General features: G+C 37.7%; 1 protein-coding gene across 1 annotated transcript in view; it reads left to right on the top strand.

The window, feature by feature from the left end:
* Nucleotides 1-20,006, top strand: part of LOC124167725 (anaphase-promoting complex subunit 1) — a 72,944-nt gene that overhangs the window by 12,016 nt on the left and 40,922 nt on the right. Inside the window, exons 8-15 of the mRNA XM_046545734.1 lie at nucleotides 1,335-1,622; nucleotides 3,438-3,621; nucleotides 9,041-9,210; nucleotides 10,134-10,410; nucleotides 12,889-12,949; nucleotides 15,822-15,971; nucleotides 17,748-17,866; nucleotides 19,139-19,339. Of these exons, the coding sequence (XP_046401690.1) occupies nucleotides 1,335-1,622; nucleotides 3,438-3,621; nucleotides 9,041-9,210; nucleotides 10,134-10,410; nucleotides 12,889-12,949; nucleotides 15,822-15,971; nucleotides 17,748-17,866; nucleotides 19,139-19,339 (1,450 nt within the window). The remainder of the gene's footprint in view (nucleotides 1-1,334; nucleotides 1,623-3,437; nucleotides 3,622-9,040; nucleotides 9,211-10,133; nucleotides 10,411-12,888; nucleotides 12,950-15,821; nucleotides 15,972-17,747; nucleotides 17,867-19,138; nucleotides 19,340-20,006) is intronic.

Genomic DNA, 20,006 nt, shown 5'->3' with positions numbered 1-20,006 from the left:
GCGCAGCAGTGGGCACTCCCAAGCGCTCCAAAGGCAACAGAAGGTGAGGAGCTCGGGGTGGGGAAAATTGGGGCTTCTTATTGGCTGTAGTTTGACATAGTCAGACATTCCCGAAAAATGGCCGCATTTTATTATTCAGTACGTCACAAGAATTCAGAAATGCATTTGGATAAATTACGGTAGAAGAAAGAGATGTGGAATGAATGGAAGAATGTTAATGGCTAATAATAATAAATTAAATCATGAATTCAGACGCTTGCGACCCTTAAGAAGACACTAGAGAACGAATTGCGGGTTGCGTCACGGCAAGCAATTGAGCGTACTAACCAGGAAAGCGCAATTTTTTCAAACGTACTAACCAAATTCTTTTACCTGTATTTTGTTCGGATGGTACCGGGACCGAGGGAAATCGCCGTACTAAAGAGGAAAACGTACTAAGGAGGAACGTACTAACCAAGTTCCACTGTATTTCATCTACATGATATTTTTATAGTACACGATAGAAGCAGGAATGAAGCACATGCACATAAATTAGATGCAGTCACCAAATAAAAAAGTTGGGCTGATAAGCCTGCTGCTGGTAAACTCAGCCCGTGGCTGTTTTTGTACAACCAACGAGGGCTGGTGTATAATGGCCTGCTGGTAGTAAAAGCATTAATACTTGAATGGGTTAAGAAGGGCCTTTAAGACTCACTGTTTCCCAAGATGTTCTAATGGCATTATACTATTAGCAGATTTACTCTCATATCACAAATGGCATCCTATTCTGGAGTTCTTCACCTCATGCATACAGATTTGTCAAAATGCAAAAAAGAGCTGTTAGATTATTAGCTAACTCACATGACCTTGCCCCCTGCAAACCCATTTGTAGAAAGCTGGGCCTGTTACCTTTGCCTTGTATCTATATTTTGTATGTGTTATTGAATGCTTGTAATAATATTAACCAATTTAATAAAAAAAGTGATGTACATAATGTAAACACTTTACTAGAAGTTCAAATGACTTACATGTTCCATATGTATCTACAAATACTGCATTGTTTAGTCCAAACTTAATGGGTTAAAAACTGTCCAATGCGTTACCCAAGGAATTGAAGAGTATCAATATTTTTACTGTATTTAGGTACAAAATCAAGGAATTTTTACTTCTTAAAATGAACTACAATATGTATTGATGATTTCATTAATGGCAGAATTTCACAGTTTTAAAATTGTTTTGTGGTTGTAATAGGTAAATTGTAGTAGTAATTTTTTACTTATCCTACATCACGTATTTGAATGCCGGACCAGTAAAAAATTATTATTATCATTAATACTTTTCTACTCTCTTTTTAGTCACCAGCAAACTCCGAGTCCCCTGTTTAGCAGTATGCTGGGCAGATCTAGTCGTCTGGGTTTCCCCCTTCACTCCACGTTTGCGCATGCCTCCTCTCCCCTCTCAGCTGTATCCCAGGGTGGCACCAGTGGGATTGGAAATCTCTCGGCCCCCATAATGCCTCCCAGTGACAGTCGTCTCCTGAGCCTTCCTCCTCCAGATTCGTTTAGCAATGATGTGGACTCTAGACCACTAATCCCTGAGCTATGCTTGGAGCACATCTGGTCTGAAAACCATGGATTGCCTATGTAAGTATCTCTGATGTAATGGTGAGAAATTTCACTGTACATGTAAACTCCCATGACACTAGAGATATGTTCCTGAAAAGCATTGTGCTAAGGAATTCACATCATGAAGCCCAACTTGTTAGTGTGTCCCAACCGAGAACCCTACATGAGGACGATTGTCTCCATGCACTTCTGATCGTCATTTGCCCAAATTTGTGTCGTAAGTTGATATGGTTCCTAATCCCGCCAATGGCAGCGCTGACCATATACCGTGGGCAGCCTCACAGCCATTTTGCCACTACCTCTTATAAGTGATTGTCTCTTCGAAAATCAAAGATTACTCAGGAAGAAATGGGTTTACGTAATTATTGTGAGCCAGGATGATTTTTCGGAAATTCATCTGCGAAGGAGAATAATAAATTTAGGAGTTTGAAGATCAGGAGTTTGTTTAAAGACAAAATAAGTACACGTGAGTCATTGACGTCCGCCAGTGCGGTTATATGAAAATTTGAAGTTATTTTGCTCCTAATTTTGTGCTTTAAGTCTCACTATTTTCATTACAGGCATCCCCCGAGTTACGTAAGAGATGCGTTCCGGCAGACTCTGCGTAAGTCGAACTTTACGTAAGTCGAACCTTTGCGTTAGTGCCTCAGAGATTGCGATCGGCGCGGTGAAATTCTCAGCAGAGAAATGCCCGGTAAATTCTCGGTGAAGTTTCATTCAATTCACTGCGATATTCATGAACTCTACCGCGTATTCTTACGTTATTAGATACAAAATCGATAAACATTAATATAGTTTGAGAGTTGCATCTCGAGCATTGCCAATCAAAATGCGTAATATTATTCCCAGAGTTGACCGATCACATGGATTAGGGAAAGTACGGTATCTCAACACTACATTACTATACTGAATACTTAAATTGATTCATTACGTTATGGTGCGATTTAAGGGCCCAAAGAATGCATCATCTACCTCCCTTTAATCATAATATCTTCTGCCTTTTATATATTAGGTTGATCGATGAATCTGGTGGCTTCACTGCCACAGTTAATACACGTAGTAGGAGTGTCTAGGATTACGAGCAAATTTTGCAAATGTACTTCACAAGAGCTGATGTTCATAACCATGACACCAGAGCAAAGAGTAAATTAGATATGCCTCAATGTAGGCTGGTCAATCAAACTATGAAAACCAGGCAATTAAGTACTTCAACATGTTGTCCAACTCAGCGAGTACGGTTGACAACAATGTCCTCTGCAGGGCCCTAAAAAAATTCCTATTATCTAAACCCATATACTCACTGGAGGAAATTGAGATCTCCTCTATTAGCTTTTAAATGTACGTTTGCATTTTGATTCCAATTGTATGATTTCTCTCTCATTTGTTTTGTATATGTTACATTCTGCTGCCTTCTATATCCAGGGTATTTCTTATTACTGTGTCCTCACAAGAGGTGTATTAATTGACGACATCTACCACAATTATTATTGTGCTACAGATGAATAAAGATATTATTATTATTATTCATAAATAATGTGTATTTAATTAAAATTATAGTCACGTGACCGAAAAAAGTGGACAAAGTTTTTGCGTAAATTTGGTCAATGAGAGAAAAAATTCTAATAGGACTTATGAATGAATAAGGAAAAAAATCACATTTTTATTTTCGGCATAGTTTTCCAACTTTTCCAGGTGTTGCTATTTGTGCCTAGAAAAAAAATTGGTGGCACGCTTGTAATAAATCCAATTATCATATTGCTAGGACCATGGGGAATACTCTTGTCAGCATCTCCACGTTTTGAACATAATGCTAATGCCATTATCCATTCACAGGGGAGGTGGTCAGAGTGCTACTAAGGTGTTCTTGTCAACAGACCTTGTTGGCCAGCGGTATCTGTGCTACCTTGTTGCATCACAGTCCATCGTTCATTGTGTCAAGATCCTGGAGACCTCAATGGCCAATCTAGTTCTCGGTGGGACAACAATCATTGTAGCAAAGGATGCATGCTTTCTGCCCGTGAGTGTTCAACCTCTAATACTAATTTGTGTTTTACAAATCCTATATGAACCCCCATCATCACCAGATTTTTCTTACCTGTGATTTCCAGAATTATTTCCCTAAGCTGTTGATTAACCCTATCTATTTTCTCCCCCTAATGCATAATTCCTAGTGGGCATGTAAACTTGAACCACCTCAAGGTTGGTGGGTTGTGCCTCAATATCTACCTCTAAAATCTCATCTCTTACCCTCTTGTTACCTACCACTCTCTTACCCAGCCTCTCATTTAATGTCAAAGCTAACCCTTGGTGATTTTCCTCCCAACCACTATCTATAACTAGGGATGGTCGACTCAGTTACGTCGAATCCAAATATGCATGGATATTATGTCTCTCTGGATGATGAAATGGGATCCAAATTCTCAGATAAAAATGGGATCTGGCATATTTCATTAGTAGCTCATTGGTAGAGGCACCAAATTTTGGTTTCGCAAAAATTCGTTTCGTCAATTTTTTCCATGAAATATTAACCTGACCGCAAGAAAAACTCTTATTAAATATAAATATTTTGAAATGAGTTCTAAATAAATACAATCACCTACCATTCAAAAGTTACATACAAAAGAATATTTCCATTACATCCTTGCAATCAATGTTTTCTCATGATTAACTTCTATTTTATAACAGTGTACATAATGGTACATGATGCATTGAATCAGTTTTGTACGAAAAACTGCTAACTAAGGCAAATACATATACCATGGGGAAAGCACCTGGCTGGCATTTAAAGCGTGTCCTATGTAGGAAAAAATATGTCTCAACAATTGCTATGGTATTTAATGCTTTTAGTCAGCCAAAATCCTTCCATTATTGCACTCTGCCTTGTCTTGCTTTGATTAAAATAGGTAAAATTCTCCTGTAAATGGAGGAGTTGGCTGTGATTTCATGAAATGATGTTATTGTGGTCTTGAAAGCTTGATAATAATTGTTTTTTTTTATTGTGTGCACTATGTCATTAGACTTTGATCTGTGATCTGTTGTTGTGTGCCAGACCACTGACTGTGGCTAGGGTCTAGTAGAGTGGCACAGCTCCATGATTTTAGGTATTTATCAATGAACTTGTTGTGATTTGTGGCTTGATTTTAATTTCCTCAAAATTTTTTCCTCTTGATTACATGTGTGTACACCCATGTCTCGTATAGCGCAATTTCGATTAGCGCAATTTCGATATAGCGCAAATTCGTTCCTCGGGGAAACATTGCAACGCAGTGTAGCCTAATCAAAACTTTTAAACGCTCTCGTGATAAAACGTGAACTTGCGCTAAGTACACACGTAATTTCTATCAATTTACGCATATTAATATTATTTCTTGCCTCAAATCTTCTTTTTTGTTTATATATTAATCGAAATTCATTGCTGTGCAATTGCCAAAAGTATTACTCGTCATTGGGTCCAGATAGCCGGCCTACCGAAGATTTATCTCGTCTCCTTAACAGAATGATAATAAATAATTTAGATCGCTAATTAAGCGTGGGGCTAGTGGAAATGAGTTTTTTTTTCAGCAATACGGTTTGAGACGTATTTTTGCCGTCGTAGGTTACCGGGCGATTGACTTCCAGGTAGAGGGTCTACGCTAAAGCCTTCAAGGTCATCGGTATTCACGGGGGAGAAATGGAGCGGTGGCCGAGTTGCGCATAAAATAGCATCAACACATAAAAGGGTCCGCTATAGAGTCTCAAACACAATGGCTTCGTTCCCTCCCCGCAGTCATAGGCCTTCTGCGTCTCAGGAATACAGTTCAGCAGAAGAAGGTGATTTAGATACAGCCATACAGAGTAAAAACCAAGAGAATATGGCAAAAAATAGGAATGCGTGTAGAAAAATCAAGAATTTATCAAGAAAAACCATAAACCTAGAAGAGGACTTGAGAGGGGTCAATTGCTTTGAAAATGGAGAGCGTCAAAGCGATATTGCGTGGAAGTTTAAACTCACGATGCCTTATTTTGAATAAAGACGAAGCTAAAATATCAGTGACCTCAGCCGCACCAACTTCAACCAAGCAGTCTACACATACGGAAAGTTCATGGTGAATCAGTACAAAAAGACGAGAGTGGTAATCGCTCCGAGACATTTAGTGAAAGCGGTTGGTTCCAGAATTTAAACGGCAAGCAGGTATTTTCAGTGCGGCGATATCAGGTGAATCTGCAAGTGTTGATAGCGCAGCCACCACAACATTTTCTGATGAACTCCAAGCTGTTATTGAAAGTGGCTCCTTTCCCCCTCAACTAGATCTAGTGTTGACGAGACGATATTCTTTTGGAAAAGAATGCATTCTCGTTCATTCATTTTCAGGGAAGGAAAACCTGGGTCAGGTTTCAAGGAATTTAAAGACTGTTTCACGTAGCTGCTAATGACTCGGAGGACTTCAAATTAAAATGATTTATCATTCATAAACTCCGCTAGCTATGAAATGGCATTTAAAGTAGCATTTTCCTGTCATTTCGATGAGCTACAAAAGGGCCTGGGTGACACAACAGTTGTTTTTAGACTAGTTTTAAAAATCGTCAACTGCCGGCAACGCATTTAGATCCCCTGAGATAGCAGATGTTAGCCCACCAGCACGACAGGATGGAATATCGAAAGCATGTAAGAATTTTTTTTAACGTGAATAAAAGTCTTTGAATGCGTGAATACTATCTTTAAAGATGTTTTAAACTATAAATATTTATGGAAATAATGTTTTCTAAGGCTTTTTATGGGAATATAGATGTTTTAGAGGAAATTCAATACCAAAGACCTATACTACCAGGAACGCATCCCTATCTTCCCTATGTTAAAACGCTCTCGTATAACGCAAAGACCCCAAGGAACGCATCCCTTGCGCTATACGAGACATGGGTGTATAGTGATTCATGCCCAGCCTTGTATTTGAATCTATCTTGTGTACGCATGGTTAATTTTGTCTTTTTTTCATAGGTATAATATATATGGTGTGATTCTGTGATGTTTGTACAGTGGAATCCCAATCTATCGTTCCTGCATTGATCATTTTCCCGCATTCATTGTTTGCAGTTCCTGGTCCCAAATAAAGTTCCATAAAGACAATGTAATTTTTTCCCGCATCTATCGTTCCCCGAAGTATCGTTTTCCCGCATTGATCATTTGAAGATCTCGGTCCCATCGTATAATTTTCCCGTATCCATCGTTTGACGAAAATGAGACGAAGTGTTTACAATGTGTTTATTTGTGGCTAATAACAACAGACACATAGTTTGAATCTTCCCTAGGAGATTGAACTACCATAGGGAGAAGCTAAGTGCTGTGTGATAGCAACATTATTAGCACATTTCCCAAGATCTGCTATATCCCTCCATTCAGCACTCCTCTCTCCTCCTCTGACACTTTCCTCTTCTCCAAAATCAAACAAAATCTCCCAGCCTGTGCAAGGATCATATTACGAAGACTTTAGCTTCGAAAGAGAATATCAAGTTACATGAGAACAATAGAAACGTTTCTGGCCTCTCCGATTCTCGGCCACTGAATTTTTTCTGCCTATCTCCTTCAAAGTTCCCAGTTTCTGGAGGTTAACTGCTGCATGAATCACCTATTAGCCCAAAAGGTGTCTAACAATAAATTTCCGCAATTGGTATGTATATTATACTTTTATTAGATTGAAATATTAGTAATGTGCACGTAATTCAAAAAAGAATGATACAAAACACGATGTATTTCTAACGCTATTTAAGCATTTTAAGCAAGGAAATAGTTGGAATAATACGATGGTGATTTCTGGCGAATCTCGATATCCTCGCAGCTGAGGTTCTCCGCAGTTGATGCGGCATTTCTTTTCGAAAACAGGACATCAGGTTACAATTTACGAGTTATGCTACAGGTCTCACTCGTCAGAGTTGCTAACGAAGCGATATCTTCTCAGGATATTTCGTTTCTCCTTACTAGCAATTTAAATTCATCTGCTTATCTAAAGCTACGCTACTTATTGTTAGAAATGAGTGGGTAAGTTGCCTTCTCTATAGTACAAAAAATTTCATTGTGCAGTCATATGGTCATGCTTCACCCTCTGCTGTATGCTCTGCTTACGCCGTATGTGATAGCATTAGTACCGAACTTCACCTTGTACGAGTGGTTCCGTACGAGGTGAACGCCTGCAGGGTGGGTTGATTTCAAACCAGCGAGTGTTTTCCGTGTGAGTTCAATAAAGTCCGGTTTCATTTTTATTGGTTTTATTTTTATTCATCTTCGGACCATGGCCCTTCCGAAGAAACAAGTGAGAACTTTAAAAGATGGACTGAAAATAATCGAAGATGAAGAAAAGAATCTGGGCTAGAAGCGGGTGAGTATTGCAACGCCTTGGTTTGTCCACTAGCACATGATGGCAGGGGTGGGGGTAGAGTGAGATACCTGGTGAAAACAATAAGTGGGATGAAGCCGAGGAACAGGTAGGCGTGCCGCTGACGATTAATGCAGCATTGTTCACACTTTACTCATTGCCTCAATTATATTAAAGATATAATTGTTAGAAAGGAACATTTCAAATAATAAACTATTTTTGGCCTTTTTGATCCATCTCACAAACTATCACTGCGTCGACGAAAGCGGTTGTTTTAGGCACAACATTCACATTGCTCTCGTAAATATGTGTACTTGAAATGGCATTTGATGGATAAGAATTTTTACATTAGACAGAAATCCATAATAGCAGTGCAAATGCAGAGTGGAGTGCAAACATTTTTTACCAAGGTGGCGTGTTCCTTCAGGATATCAGAAAGACAGATAAGTCGAATCAACAATATGGCAAGTTTTTTGAGAAAGTACTAATATTCCTGTAATCAGTTATAATCTTGTTTGAATCCCTTAATGAATATCATAATAACGCGCCAAAATCCAGCATTTCCTGGGACATAGGCAACCTAGCCAAACATTACCGCGTTCATCGTTTTTTTCATCCATCCTCCTGAAAGGTGATAGATTGAGATTCCACTGTATATATTTCTTACATTTTTTTCTTTTTTGAATTAGATAAATCTATCTGATATGATTCTTTGTTTGATCAAATTAATTAAAATACACATTTTTACTTTTATCATTTGGGTCTGAAATTTGGTATCAGCGACATTTATACCTAAAAATCTTAAGTAATTTCTTTTGTATCTACAGAAAAAGTTGACTTTATATACATAAAATTACTTTCACTCATTTTTACCTGTAATTCATTGGAATGCTACAGATTAACTACAAGATAAAAGCTTTGTGTAGCATTATTTGTAAGTTGTGAATTTCTAGTCTTTCTTTTAGCCGTATGTTTCATGGAGGGCTTATTTGTTTATTTTTATTCATTTGAAGTGTGAATTTTAAATGAAAATTAAATAACATATTTTTGATTTATTCTTTTCATCAAATTGTTCATGAATGGGTGCAGAAGCTGAAAATGATGGCAGTTGTGGAGCTGAGTGGTGGTGTTGTGCTCTACTCAGGAGTCACAATGGTCGGCAAAGTTCAGGTTGGGGGTGTTCCTTCAGCCATGTCTAATGCGAGCTACCTCAACTCACTCAATCTTGGGAATCAATTTGCTGCATCATCGTACATCAGGTACTTATCACCCTCTGGAATGGAGGTTGATTCCTTGTTTATAGCCAAACAGAGTCCAATCACCAGATCTTGTGGAAATCAATCTTGGGGTTCTGTACAAATTTTGATATCTTACTATAATTTAGTTCAAATACAGTATATTCCGGTTAATTGGGACATATCGGGACTTGTGCACTTTGCCCCAATTAAGCGGCTGCCCCAATTAGGCGAACTCTCTTGTATATGGGCATAAAAAACTTTTAAATTGTAGAAAGAAGACTAGAGAATGTTTATAAGGCAATCTAAGTTTATTAAACTATTAATTTGATTAATAAATCAGCGATTTTTGTTAATGTATTATCATTTTTAAGAATTATAACATTTTTGTTAAAAATATTTTTCACAGCCTCGGGCGACGCTGAATGAATATCTTTTACTAAGTCCTATTAAAGAAAAGTCCTATCCTCTTGCAGACAGTATAACAACAAGAGCTTTCAAAATAGGGCAAGAATAGGACCATTTGTGAAAAATAAGAGGAAATCAAAGGAGGAAAATATAAAAAAATAGTATTCTAAAAACAAAAAAATTTTACTTTGTCGCGAGTATAGAGTCTATGTCACTGACTCATGGCCCAATAAAGCGGCATGCTGTACCAAATAAGCGGAGAATACTCTGGGATATTCGTCTATTGGGTTCTGTTCTTCAAGATCTGCCCCAAGTAACCGGTGGACCCATTAAACGGAATCTACTGTAATAAATAACTGAAATGGGTGTTTGTAGTGGGTATTTAAGTTTATTCTCTATTGTATGACAGCAACAGGATACTTTTATGAAAGCCTCTCCCTGTGTCTGTCTATTGTATGCATGAAATGATGAACAGAAGTTTAAAAAATGACTTAGAGAATTGTTAAATAACTAACTGAAGTGTTAATATGATACAACAGGCAGCACAGTCTTCTCTCATCCAGCCGACCAGAGACCTCTATGGATGCTAACTTTGAGGAAGAATTTTATGCCATGTCACCAGTCAGAAGCACACCAAATCCCATCATGTTCAAACCACTTGGGCTCAAGGCGTCATTTGTCAAGTCATCCCCCCTGCGCAAGTTAGTGCAGACTCCCGTTGATGAGATGATGGATGAGGGGAAGCAAGACTTCAGCAAGTTAAATTCAGATGGAATCATGAACTTGAGGGATCCAGTGGGCTCCCGAGTGACATTGGTAAGAATATAAGTTGTAGAAACTTGTATCATATGAAGGTTTCTTCTCACAAATCATTTTATGTGATATCATTTTAGCTCCTGGATACTCAGTGTATAGTCTGAATATTTTTTATTGCAGTTGCAATAAAATTGTAATTCAATCTGCCAACTCTTCAGTTTGGCAACCTTTAATTTAAAGACATAACAGATGAACTGTCCAAAAAAAAGGGGGGTAAGTCCTTGCTGATAGTCAAGAGTGACAGCTTTTTTATTATTTCAATTATTTTTTTAAATTTTAATCCAATCACAAAGAATTGTTTCACATAATTTAACGTTTATTCTTCAAAACTATATGTAGTTGTAAAATTAAATTGACCAAAATCTATTAGTTTACATGAACAGTGCAAAGTAACATGACATATGTTTTTCAATGGCAAAATTTATCTTGGAAGTACATGTACGTACACCCATGCCTCGTATAGCGCAAGAGATGCGTTCCTTGGGATCTTAGCACTATACAAATTTGCGTTATATGAGAGCGTTTTAACATTGGGATGATAGGGATGCGTTCCTGGTAGCATAGGTGTTGAGTATCAAATTTCGTCTAAACCATATATATTCATATTAATAGACTTAAAAAACCTTATTGATATAAACTTTTAAAGATTAAAATATCTTTAAAGATAGCAGCCACGCATTCAAAGACTTTTATTCACATAAAAAAAATTCGTATGTGCTTTTGAAATTCCCTCCTGTTGTGCGGGTGGGCTACCATCTGCTATCTCAGGGGTTAGCAATGCATTGCCGGCAGTTGACGAATTTTCAAACCAATCTAAAAATAATTATTGTGTCACGCAGGCCCCTTTGTCGCTCATCCAAATAACAGGCTAGTGCTAATTTGAATACCATTTCATTGCTCGCGGAGTTTGTGAATGATAAATCATAACTGGCTTTAATTTGAAGTCCCATGAGGCATTAGCAGCTACATGAAACAGTCTTTAAATGCCTTGAAACCTGACCCAGTTTTCCTTCCCTGACAATGAATGAACGAGATTGCATTCTTTTCCAAAACAATATCGCTAATCGAAATTGCGCTATATGAGGCATGGTTGTATATATTTTTATATCCCAATATAATCCCAAATTGATCTTTTTGTCATGTTCTCAAACAACATGGTATTTCATGAACTTTGTTATGTGTGTTGAGAGACAACAATATTTGATTTTCGTAAATGGAATAACTAAGGTGATAAATCATGGACCTCATTCTCAAGACGAAATCATCAGTATCTGCTATGAAATGTGGAATTACATTAAGAAATGAACAGAATTCAACATTTCCTGAGCGCAGCTGCCCTTGAAATCTCGTCCTCATGCTAAAGGGCTTAACACTTTTTCTGCAACAATGGTTTTATACTTTAAATTATTACTTTGTACTTTTCTTCTTCAGCCCTGCTTGAAACTGTCTGGACAGCTGGCTAACTCTTTTCTCCACACCATTCCAAACTTTTTTAATCACTCTATTTTAGCTTTGTATCTCAGCCGTAAATTGGTACATCCCATGGATCTTTGTTGAAGTTACACCCTCCAATAATTTTAACATATTCACCTGCAATGCATTTAAGCTAGAATCATACTGCCTTTCTGTTGAATTGGGCCTGGTCGATGTTTGAGTCACCCGTTTCGTCGGCATCAAATCTGGGGCAATAGCATTCCAGCAGTACATTTCTATCTGCTCAGCTTTAGCCACTCTATAGCAAGCATACTTATTATCCTCAGCCAACTGTGTGATCCCACTAATGGATCAATCCACCATCTTGATGACGTCATCATCTTTTGACTTCTTTTCATGGAGCACCAACCTACTGTCAACCTACTGCATTTAAAATATTATGATGGATAGCAATTCACAGTGATTATTATTTTTCATTTTAAAGGCATCTCTAATAAATTGCTTTCAGATTTTTAAACCTCTTTGATTTGTCTGAATATTATGCTATACAAAATTAATAGTCTAAGATAAATTAATTGTGAAATGCTATTAATCTTAATGTAAATAACTCTTATTCGAAGTTCATTCTGTCATATTGCAGACTCTTTTACTGTCCCGAATTCAAATCGTTCTTGTTGAACGATTTGGATATTGAGGATATGAATCTTCCATTGTTCATTTTGAACGGTTTGGATTCGGCAGATTTGAATCTTCCATCGTTCATTTTGAATGATTTGGATTTGGTGGATTTAAATCTTCCATCAAAGCGTTCATTTTGAACGTAGATTCAATTCTTTCCGTTTATGCCCTTGAATCGTTCGTTTTGAACGATTCATTCATGAATGACACAGCTCTAACACTTGTCAAATTTTTATTTTCTGAACCCACTGTTGGAATGTTATAATAATCATAATCTACTTTGCTGATGTGCCTGCAATAATTTCTAATCCAGTTATAATCCAAATAATAGTGTTCAATATCAAACCTTTCATTTTTTCTTCCCAGGAATACACAAATGGACCCCTGTTCAGAATCTCTCTACCAGAGCTTTGTTCATCCTCTTTGGGTAAGTAATGTTCTTGATCTAAAGTCCATTAGCTTGATTAACGACCTCATACTCTGCATCCTTGAAAGTGAACCAGTTTCAGAATCGAATCATTTCTTGTGACATATTTCAAGCCTGCCTTGTGGAATTTTGGTGAAATTTGCATTTATTACTTTGAGGAAAAATTTCCCTGGACCATAAATCAAGCCATGGAACATTGGCTTTATGTGCAAACCACCATGCTACCCTGGGTCCATTATTCCCATGGCGTGTTACCTGCTGATCTTCATTGTGCTAGATTCTGGTGGGGAATGGAGTTCAGCAGTGGTAGTATCTTTAGATGCCAATATCCCATTTTGGATGGACTGCAGGGGCTTTACATCTAGTAATAATAATAATAATATCTTTATTTGCCCAACGATCTAGTACATTAGTAATGGACAAGATATAAGGCACGTCAATAATACATGTAAATAAAGAAAAATACAGATGTAATCAATCAGGAATAATTACCTGTTCATATATTTAAGTAAATGAAAGATCGTAGCACTTTTCCACAAGAATTTTTAATGCGTACAACGCGTTTCGGCTCACTGAGCCATCATCTGGTACAAGACGCTTGAACACATGTGAAGATCCCTTTTATACCCTTGAGAGAGGAGAGTATTGGAGAAGGAGAGGATTTGACATCTTTGAGGATAGGGGGGGGGGGGGGGGTGGGAACGGGTGTACAGAGTATAGACAATGGGGAAAGATACAACTACGGGATGTGGAGAACCCACGTTGGAGGGAGGGTTCTGGTCATAACTGTAAAATGACGACACGTGCGGAAGACCATAGCAAAACAGGAGGAGGGGGTGTTGAGAAGAGTGAAAAAAGGGGGGGCTTAGGGTAAAAAGAGGCCGCGTGTCTTTTGAAAGTGAGAGGAGTAAGTAGCGATGCAGGAACCGCCTTTTTACCGCCTTTTTTTTTTTTTTTTTTCCTGCGTCGCTACTTACTCCTCTCACTTTCAAAAGACACGCGGCCTCTTTTTACCCTAAGCCCCCCCTTTTTTCACTCTTCTCAACACCCCCTCCTCCTGTTTTGCTATGGTCTTCCGCACGTGTCGTCATTTTACAGTTATGACCAGAACCCTCCCTCCAGCGTGGGTTCTCCACTTCCCGTAGTTGTATCTTTCCCCATTGTCTATACTCTGTACACCCGTTCCCACCCCCCCCCCCCCCCTATCCTCAAAGATGTCAAATCCTCTCCTTCTCCAATACTCTCCTCTCTCAAGGGTATAAAAGGGATCTTCACATGTGTTCAAGCGTCTTGTACCAGATGATGGCTCAGTGAGCCGAAACGCGTTGTACGCATTAAAAATTCTTGTGGAAAAGTGCTACGATCTTTCATTTACTTAAATATGTCTAACTTCCACCAATTGAAGCCTGAATCTGTTGAACTTACCTGTTCACATATTTACATAAAGAGTTAAAATGCATCGTCAAAGTATTTATCAACTGAATAATACATTATAGACAAGTAGTTTTTTCAACTTGGCTTTAAACAATCCTCGGTTTGGTACCGCAAACTTTAGTAAATTGGCAAGAAAATCAAGGAATCTGAATAGCTAAGTGGTCTCGGCAAATACTTGGAAATCCAAAGGTCCTATCCAACCTTTGTTTTCTAGGTTTTGCTGTATTTCTTTTCGTAATCAGGTTAAGTTTGTTGCGTGCTTTACTACTTCAAGAGAAGAGTTTGTACAGAAGTTGTGGTTGAGATAATATAAATTAGTTTTTAAATGAGATGCTCAAATGCAGGCCATTTATTTAAGTGCCATTGATATTATCTTCGTTGCTCAACCCTTAGACTGCGGCAATGTTTTTATACAATTTCCGCGTTGACTGCGGGGAAAATGTTTTTGAACGTTTGACCCAGGGTTGATTGATTTAAATCACTTTGATTTAAATCGTGATTTAAATCACGATTTAAATCACTTGATTTTTATTTTTAAAAATCAGGTGATTTAAATCATAATGTGATCTATATGTTTGATTTTTAAAGAGTCAAGAAAAGAAAGCTGTAAGTGTATAATTTTGATTTTTATTTCTTAATTAATACAATGAATCGACAGTTATCAGCACAATGGTGGCTCTTAAATAGAAATTATACTGTAGGAATGCTTTTGGCTTTGGTTAGAATACTAGTGTATCCGTTGAAAAAAAATTGTTTTCTGATTTAACTTCTAAGCGTAGGCATCATACAAAGTTGCAATTACAGAATTTTTCTAAACTTCATATGCTTTAGAACCGCATAATATAGCACATTTGATACTTCCAATGGCAATTTTATATTATGCTGGTGTAATTGTTAATTTGATACCATTGGCATTTCCATAGTTCTCTCCCCTGATTGACTAAATGTTGTATTAAGTTTAGAGTATGTTGCCTCTTATTGTTTCTGCAAACGATCATTCTCCAATATGCTGCCCAAATACCTAGTTAGTTTTGCAAATAACTGAATTTTTGATGAATGGAGAATCATAAAAATCTCATTCAAATCAATAAAATCCGATTCAAATCAATAAAATCTGATTTAAATAAAAAAAATCAACAAAAATGATTTTTTTGAAAAAAATCATGATTTTTATCAACCCTGGTTTGACCAGTGCCAGCAGTTTCCCAAAATTTTTATTGTTGCCGAAATATCTTGTGCTTGGCTACTCTCCTTCACCGGAAGGATGACTAAGTTTAACTCTCCCAGGCCAGTCCTCACAATTCCCCCAGGCCTGCTTCTGTCATGTAAAGGGTGGTAACTAAAATCACAAACTACTGTAGCCCAAGGGTTAAACAAACTGCATTATGCCTTTTTGTGATAGTGCTCTATGTGTTAATCGCTCTGTTGCCTCTTACAGTTGCCGACTGTTTAAATACATTGAAGCAAGTCCTACCTCGAGACATAGTCATGCAGGTAATTATCAAGTGGTATGGAGTGAGGAATGCACCCGGCTCACAAGACATCTCTCCCAAAGTAGAATGGGAGTTATTTATTGGTGTTCTCCTTGGTAAGTTGAGACGATGAGTCCCTTTTTTACTTTTTAGATCATTTACACTCCTGTCAGCAATGGTGGTGCTGCTGCCAGCATCTATGCTGAATGCAATGCAATCTCATGAAAGCTTTCGCACGATGACTGCTACGCAGGGTTCCCACTCAACCGTGAAAACCTTAAAACCGTGAATAAGCCATGAATTTTGTCTACCGTGAAAAAACCTGGAAAAAGCCGTGAATTTCGTCGTAAAACCTTAGAAACCTCTCAAACTGGATTAAAGGTCTATGATTGACTGATGAAAAGAAAAATCGATACGTCGATCATTATTTCAAGGTCAGTCACTCGCAGACACTGTCCATGCATTTATCTACACACGTATATTCAAAGCGTAAATATTGGTACGGTATGGTATTTGGAGGAGGCGACCGACAGCTGAGGTCATTTGCACCATGAGGGAAGGGTATGGAAGGAAGGGTGGAGAGAAACCCGGCGTCTGCGTTAGCCTGCTCTTTACCGAAAGGCGCCAAGGGGACCACGGCTTAACGTCCCATCCGACGGACCGAGTGTTGCGCTTGAAATGTCCTCCACACAACATTCAAGCAGGGATCGGGCAGTCTCTGAAAATTCTCTGCCACTGCAGGGATTTGAACCCGAGCCCGCCGGGTGGGAAGCCAACACTCTAGCCACCACACCAACCCGATCCCCGTAAATATTGGTCCGTGTGCCATGACGATACACAGACCTTAAGCCTGTGATTGGAAGACCGGTAGCTAATCCATTAATCCTGGCGAAAAATTGACTTCCCTGCCACCCTTCATTTCCCACTTAGCCTTTAGCCGCCACAACATTTAGCTGGCTCTGAATTTTGGCGACTATTGGCGACCTAAAAACACTTTCATTGCTGCGTTTGCATTCCCGGCGTTTATCGCGTTTGCTAAATTTTTTTAGTTTAGTTAAAAGTGCGGCCGGTAATTGTTACGTGATCAATATTTCTTCCTAAAATGCCTTATCAAAAGACCGTGAATTTGGCGAAATTTAGACCGTGAAAACCTGGAAAAAACCGTGAATTTGATAATTTAGTTTGAGTGGGAACCCTGGGTACAGCACTGAAAAGTGCAGATGTCGATGAAGTCAGTTTCATTACTTTTAAATGCACACTTTCCCATGCATACTGGAAACTTTTGTTTCCTGTAAGTGGGCTTTTACGTTGTAAGATATTTTTTGATCTTCATACTCTATTTTTTTCACTTATTTTCCATAGAATCACTGGATTCTAAAACCTTATCAGTTGATTCATTCTGTTCCGAGAAATTCTTTGAGTGGCCTCAAGTCTTTTCTCATCTGAGCTTGTCTCCCAAACTTCTTGTTGCCACAGCACTCAATTTCACTTTAGAAATATATTTTGCTCTGGGCCTATTGACTGAATTATTGCCTGGGACTTAATTGAATTATTCTCAGTTTTAGAATGCATCCTTGGGATGATTGAAAGGTTAGCAAATTCAAAAACAATGATGAATTGGAATAGTCAGCACTAGTTTTTTTTATTTATTTCATCATAAATGATTTAATTGTTAATTATCAAGAACTGTATTCACATTCTTTATCTCATTGCATATGTCATTATCATTGGTCAGCAATCTCAACTCCATCAGCTAGTTTTTTTCATGTTTACAATATTAATCCATTGCCCATGAGAATCAAAATCTAACGCAGTAAAAAGGCTGGTGATGGAGAATTTATTAATTTGTTTCAATTCCTTTCTTTAAATGCTAAATGATGCTTTTACCTCAGGTCTAATTGGTTATAATGTGGAGAAGCTGGCATTCTTTAAGAGGCAAGAAAATGAGTACTCATCCAGCCCTGCTACTCTTCCAAAGAAACAGAAGACATCAGATGCAGGATCAAATGAGGTCAGCGATTTAGTTTAGTTTGTTTTTACCTTTCTCAAATGGTCCAAATGGTCAAATTTTACAATAAGGTGCCTATAGTGGTAACTGTGATTATTGTTATTGAGTTCATGATTGTTAATTGGTATTTTTGTTGAAGTCCATTATCGCTTCAAAATTATTTTTTCTCAGATTTATAATGAAATCCTCAATTTGAATTATACATTAAGCTTTGTGCACCTCTCCACAGCTAGGTTTGATTCAGAACTTAAAGTTTAAAGTCATATCCAATGATTTAAAGTCGCCTTTGGCATTGTGACTCGCTCCAAATAATTTTAGTCAAAGATATTGAGCTTTAATCTTGTAGCTGTGAAAGGCATCATACTTCAGGCCAATCAGTTTTGGTATGTAATTCTTCAGTGGATAAACGTTCACAAAAATCAGTCTCTTGGTAGTCACTCCTGACTTTGTAAATGGCAGGATTTCTGGCTGTGGTCTGAAGATGGAAAATCTTATTTTGGTGCCTTTATGACTAAAATCAGTTTGAATTTCTTTATCTACTGGAGGGGAACTTCATTACGTGGTATTATTTTTAAATAAATGCACAGTATTGATTCATTCAATGTGATTGTCACTTATAGGTGGCTATTCATAATTTCATCATGGTCTGCTCTAGCAGTTGGTGGTGTGTAACAATTAATGAAAATTTAACCGAACCATTTCTAAATTTTTCTTATTTACCATCCAGCTGGGCCTGTTAACACTTATCAGCAAATAATGCTTTTCTACTGTAAAAAATTTGATTTTCAGCCACTATTCAGTCTCTAATCAGTCTGAGAGTTATCAGGTGACCATCACCAATTTCTCTTTAAAAAAGATACTTATGATGAATTAAGATAACTTTATCTCAGCACAACAAAACTTAAAGAAAGTTATTCACCTTTTAAAAATTTCTGTGTATAGCCACAGAAAAAATGAAAAATCACATGTAACTATAGAACTAAAAATCATAAAATGGTGATTTTTTATTTATGCTAAAGGAAATGTGTTTGTGTACATTTTGGTACAATTTTTAATTAATGGGATGCAATAATAAAAAGTATTTAGTATCAGTAATATCAGTAATTTAACAGTTAATATCTAAACTGGTAGTACTTCTATATTTGTTATTTTATGGCATGTTAGTACCTTGTTTAATCCTATCAGTCAAGGGTGCTGCCTGTGTTTAAGCTTTAGCTGAAGTTTTATTTCCTTGCTAAGCTTCTGTTGGCATCCATTTTCTCTTTTCTCCTCTAGGATTGGGAGTTCTTAGTCAATGACTGCAGGGAGAAAGGTATGGAACCGTGGTTGAATTACCTTGGATTTGACCTTCCTATGGTTAACATTGTGGAAAAGATTACAGAGGATGTCAATGAAGTCGCTGCTTGCATCAACTCATCGGCTGTGCTCTTTCCTTACACTCCAGTTATCCTCTTCTCATTACATTTGCTGTATGAGGTGAGTCCTTGAGAACTTGTAATTCCTCTTGTTTTGATTGTTTGAGGCATAACTTTGTGAAAGTGATGCATTATGAATAGGGACATGTACAGGTGTTTGAAAAGATCCCAGTTTTTGATCCCCAAGAAGTTCCAACTACAGATGTGAACCCTGACTTGAAGACAAAAAATTCATTACCTCGAGTCAATGGAGACAGAAAAGTTGATGTTGGGGTTTGGAGTATTACAGAAATTACTACAAAAGCAAAATTCCCAGGGTTCAGTGGATATAATTAAAGCAATGAAGGAGCTCAAATTGTCTGATACATTGTTTGTTACTTAGTGCCTTTAAGCAATTTGGACCCCCTCTGCAAATAAGAGTCAGAAAGATTTTTTTCCTGCAATAGCACTGTGCTAACAGATAAAGGAACAAATCTAAAAGAAGACAACGCGATCACAATTGCAATATTTCATTTGAAATTACAGACCTTCTCGGGTAAAGTCCACAAATTTCCAAAGGGGAGAATGATGCCTCGGTAGCTTAACTGGTGAAAGCACTCGGCCGGAAATCGAGGGATCTGGGTTCGAATCCGAGTCAAGGCGAATGATTCTTTCTCTGTGGATTCCTGGCTCAATTTGTGAATTGCGGGTGACTACCATAAAGTTATCATCGTGGCTAGTCCCGGTTT

Source organism: Ischnura elegans, chromosome 11, assembly GCF_921293095.1.
Source record: "Ischnura elegans chromosome 11, ioIscEleg1.1, whole genome shotgun sequence".
Taxonomy (NCBI): Eukaryota; Metazoa; Arthropoda; class Insecta; order Odonata; family Coenagrionidae; genus Ischnura; species Ischnura elegans.
The sequence above is the reverse complement of the archived record's forward strand: the minus strand, read 5'-3'. Positions and strand labels throughout refer to the sequence as shown.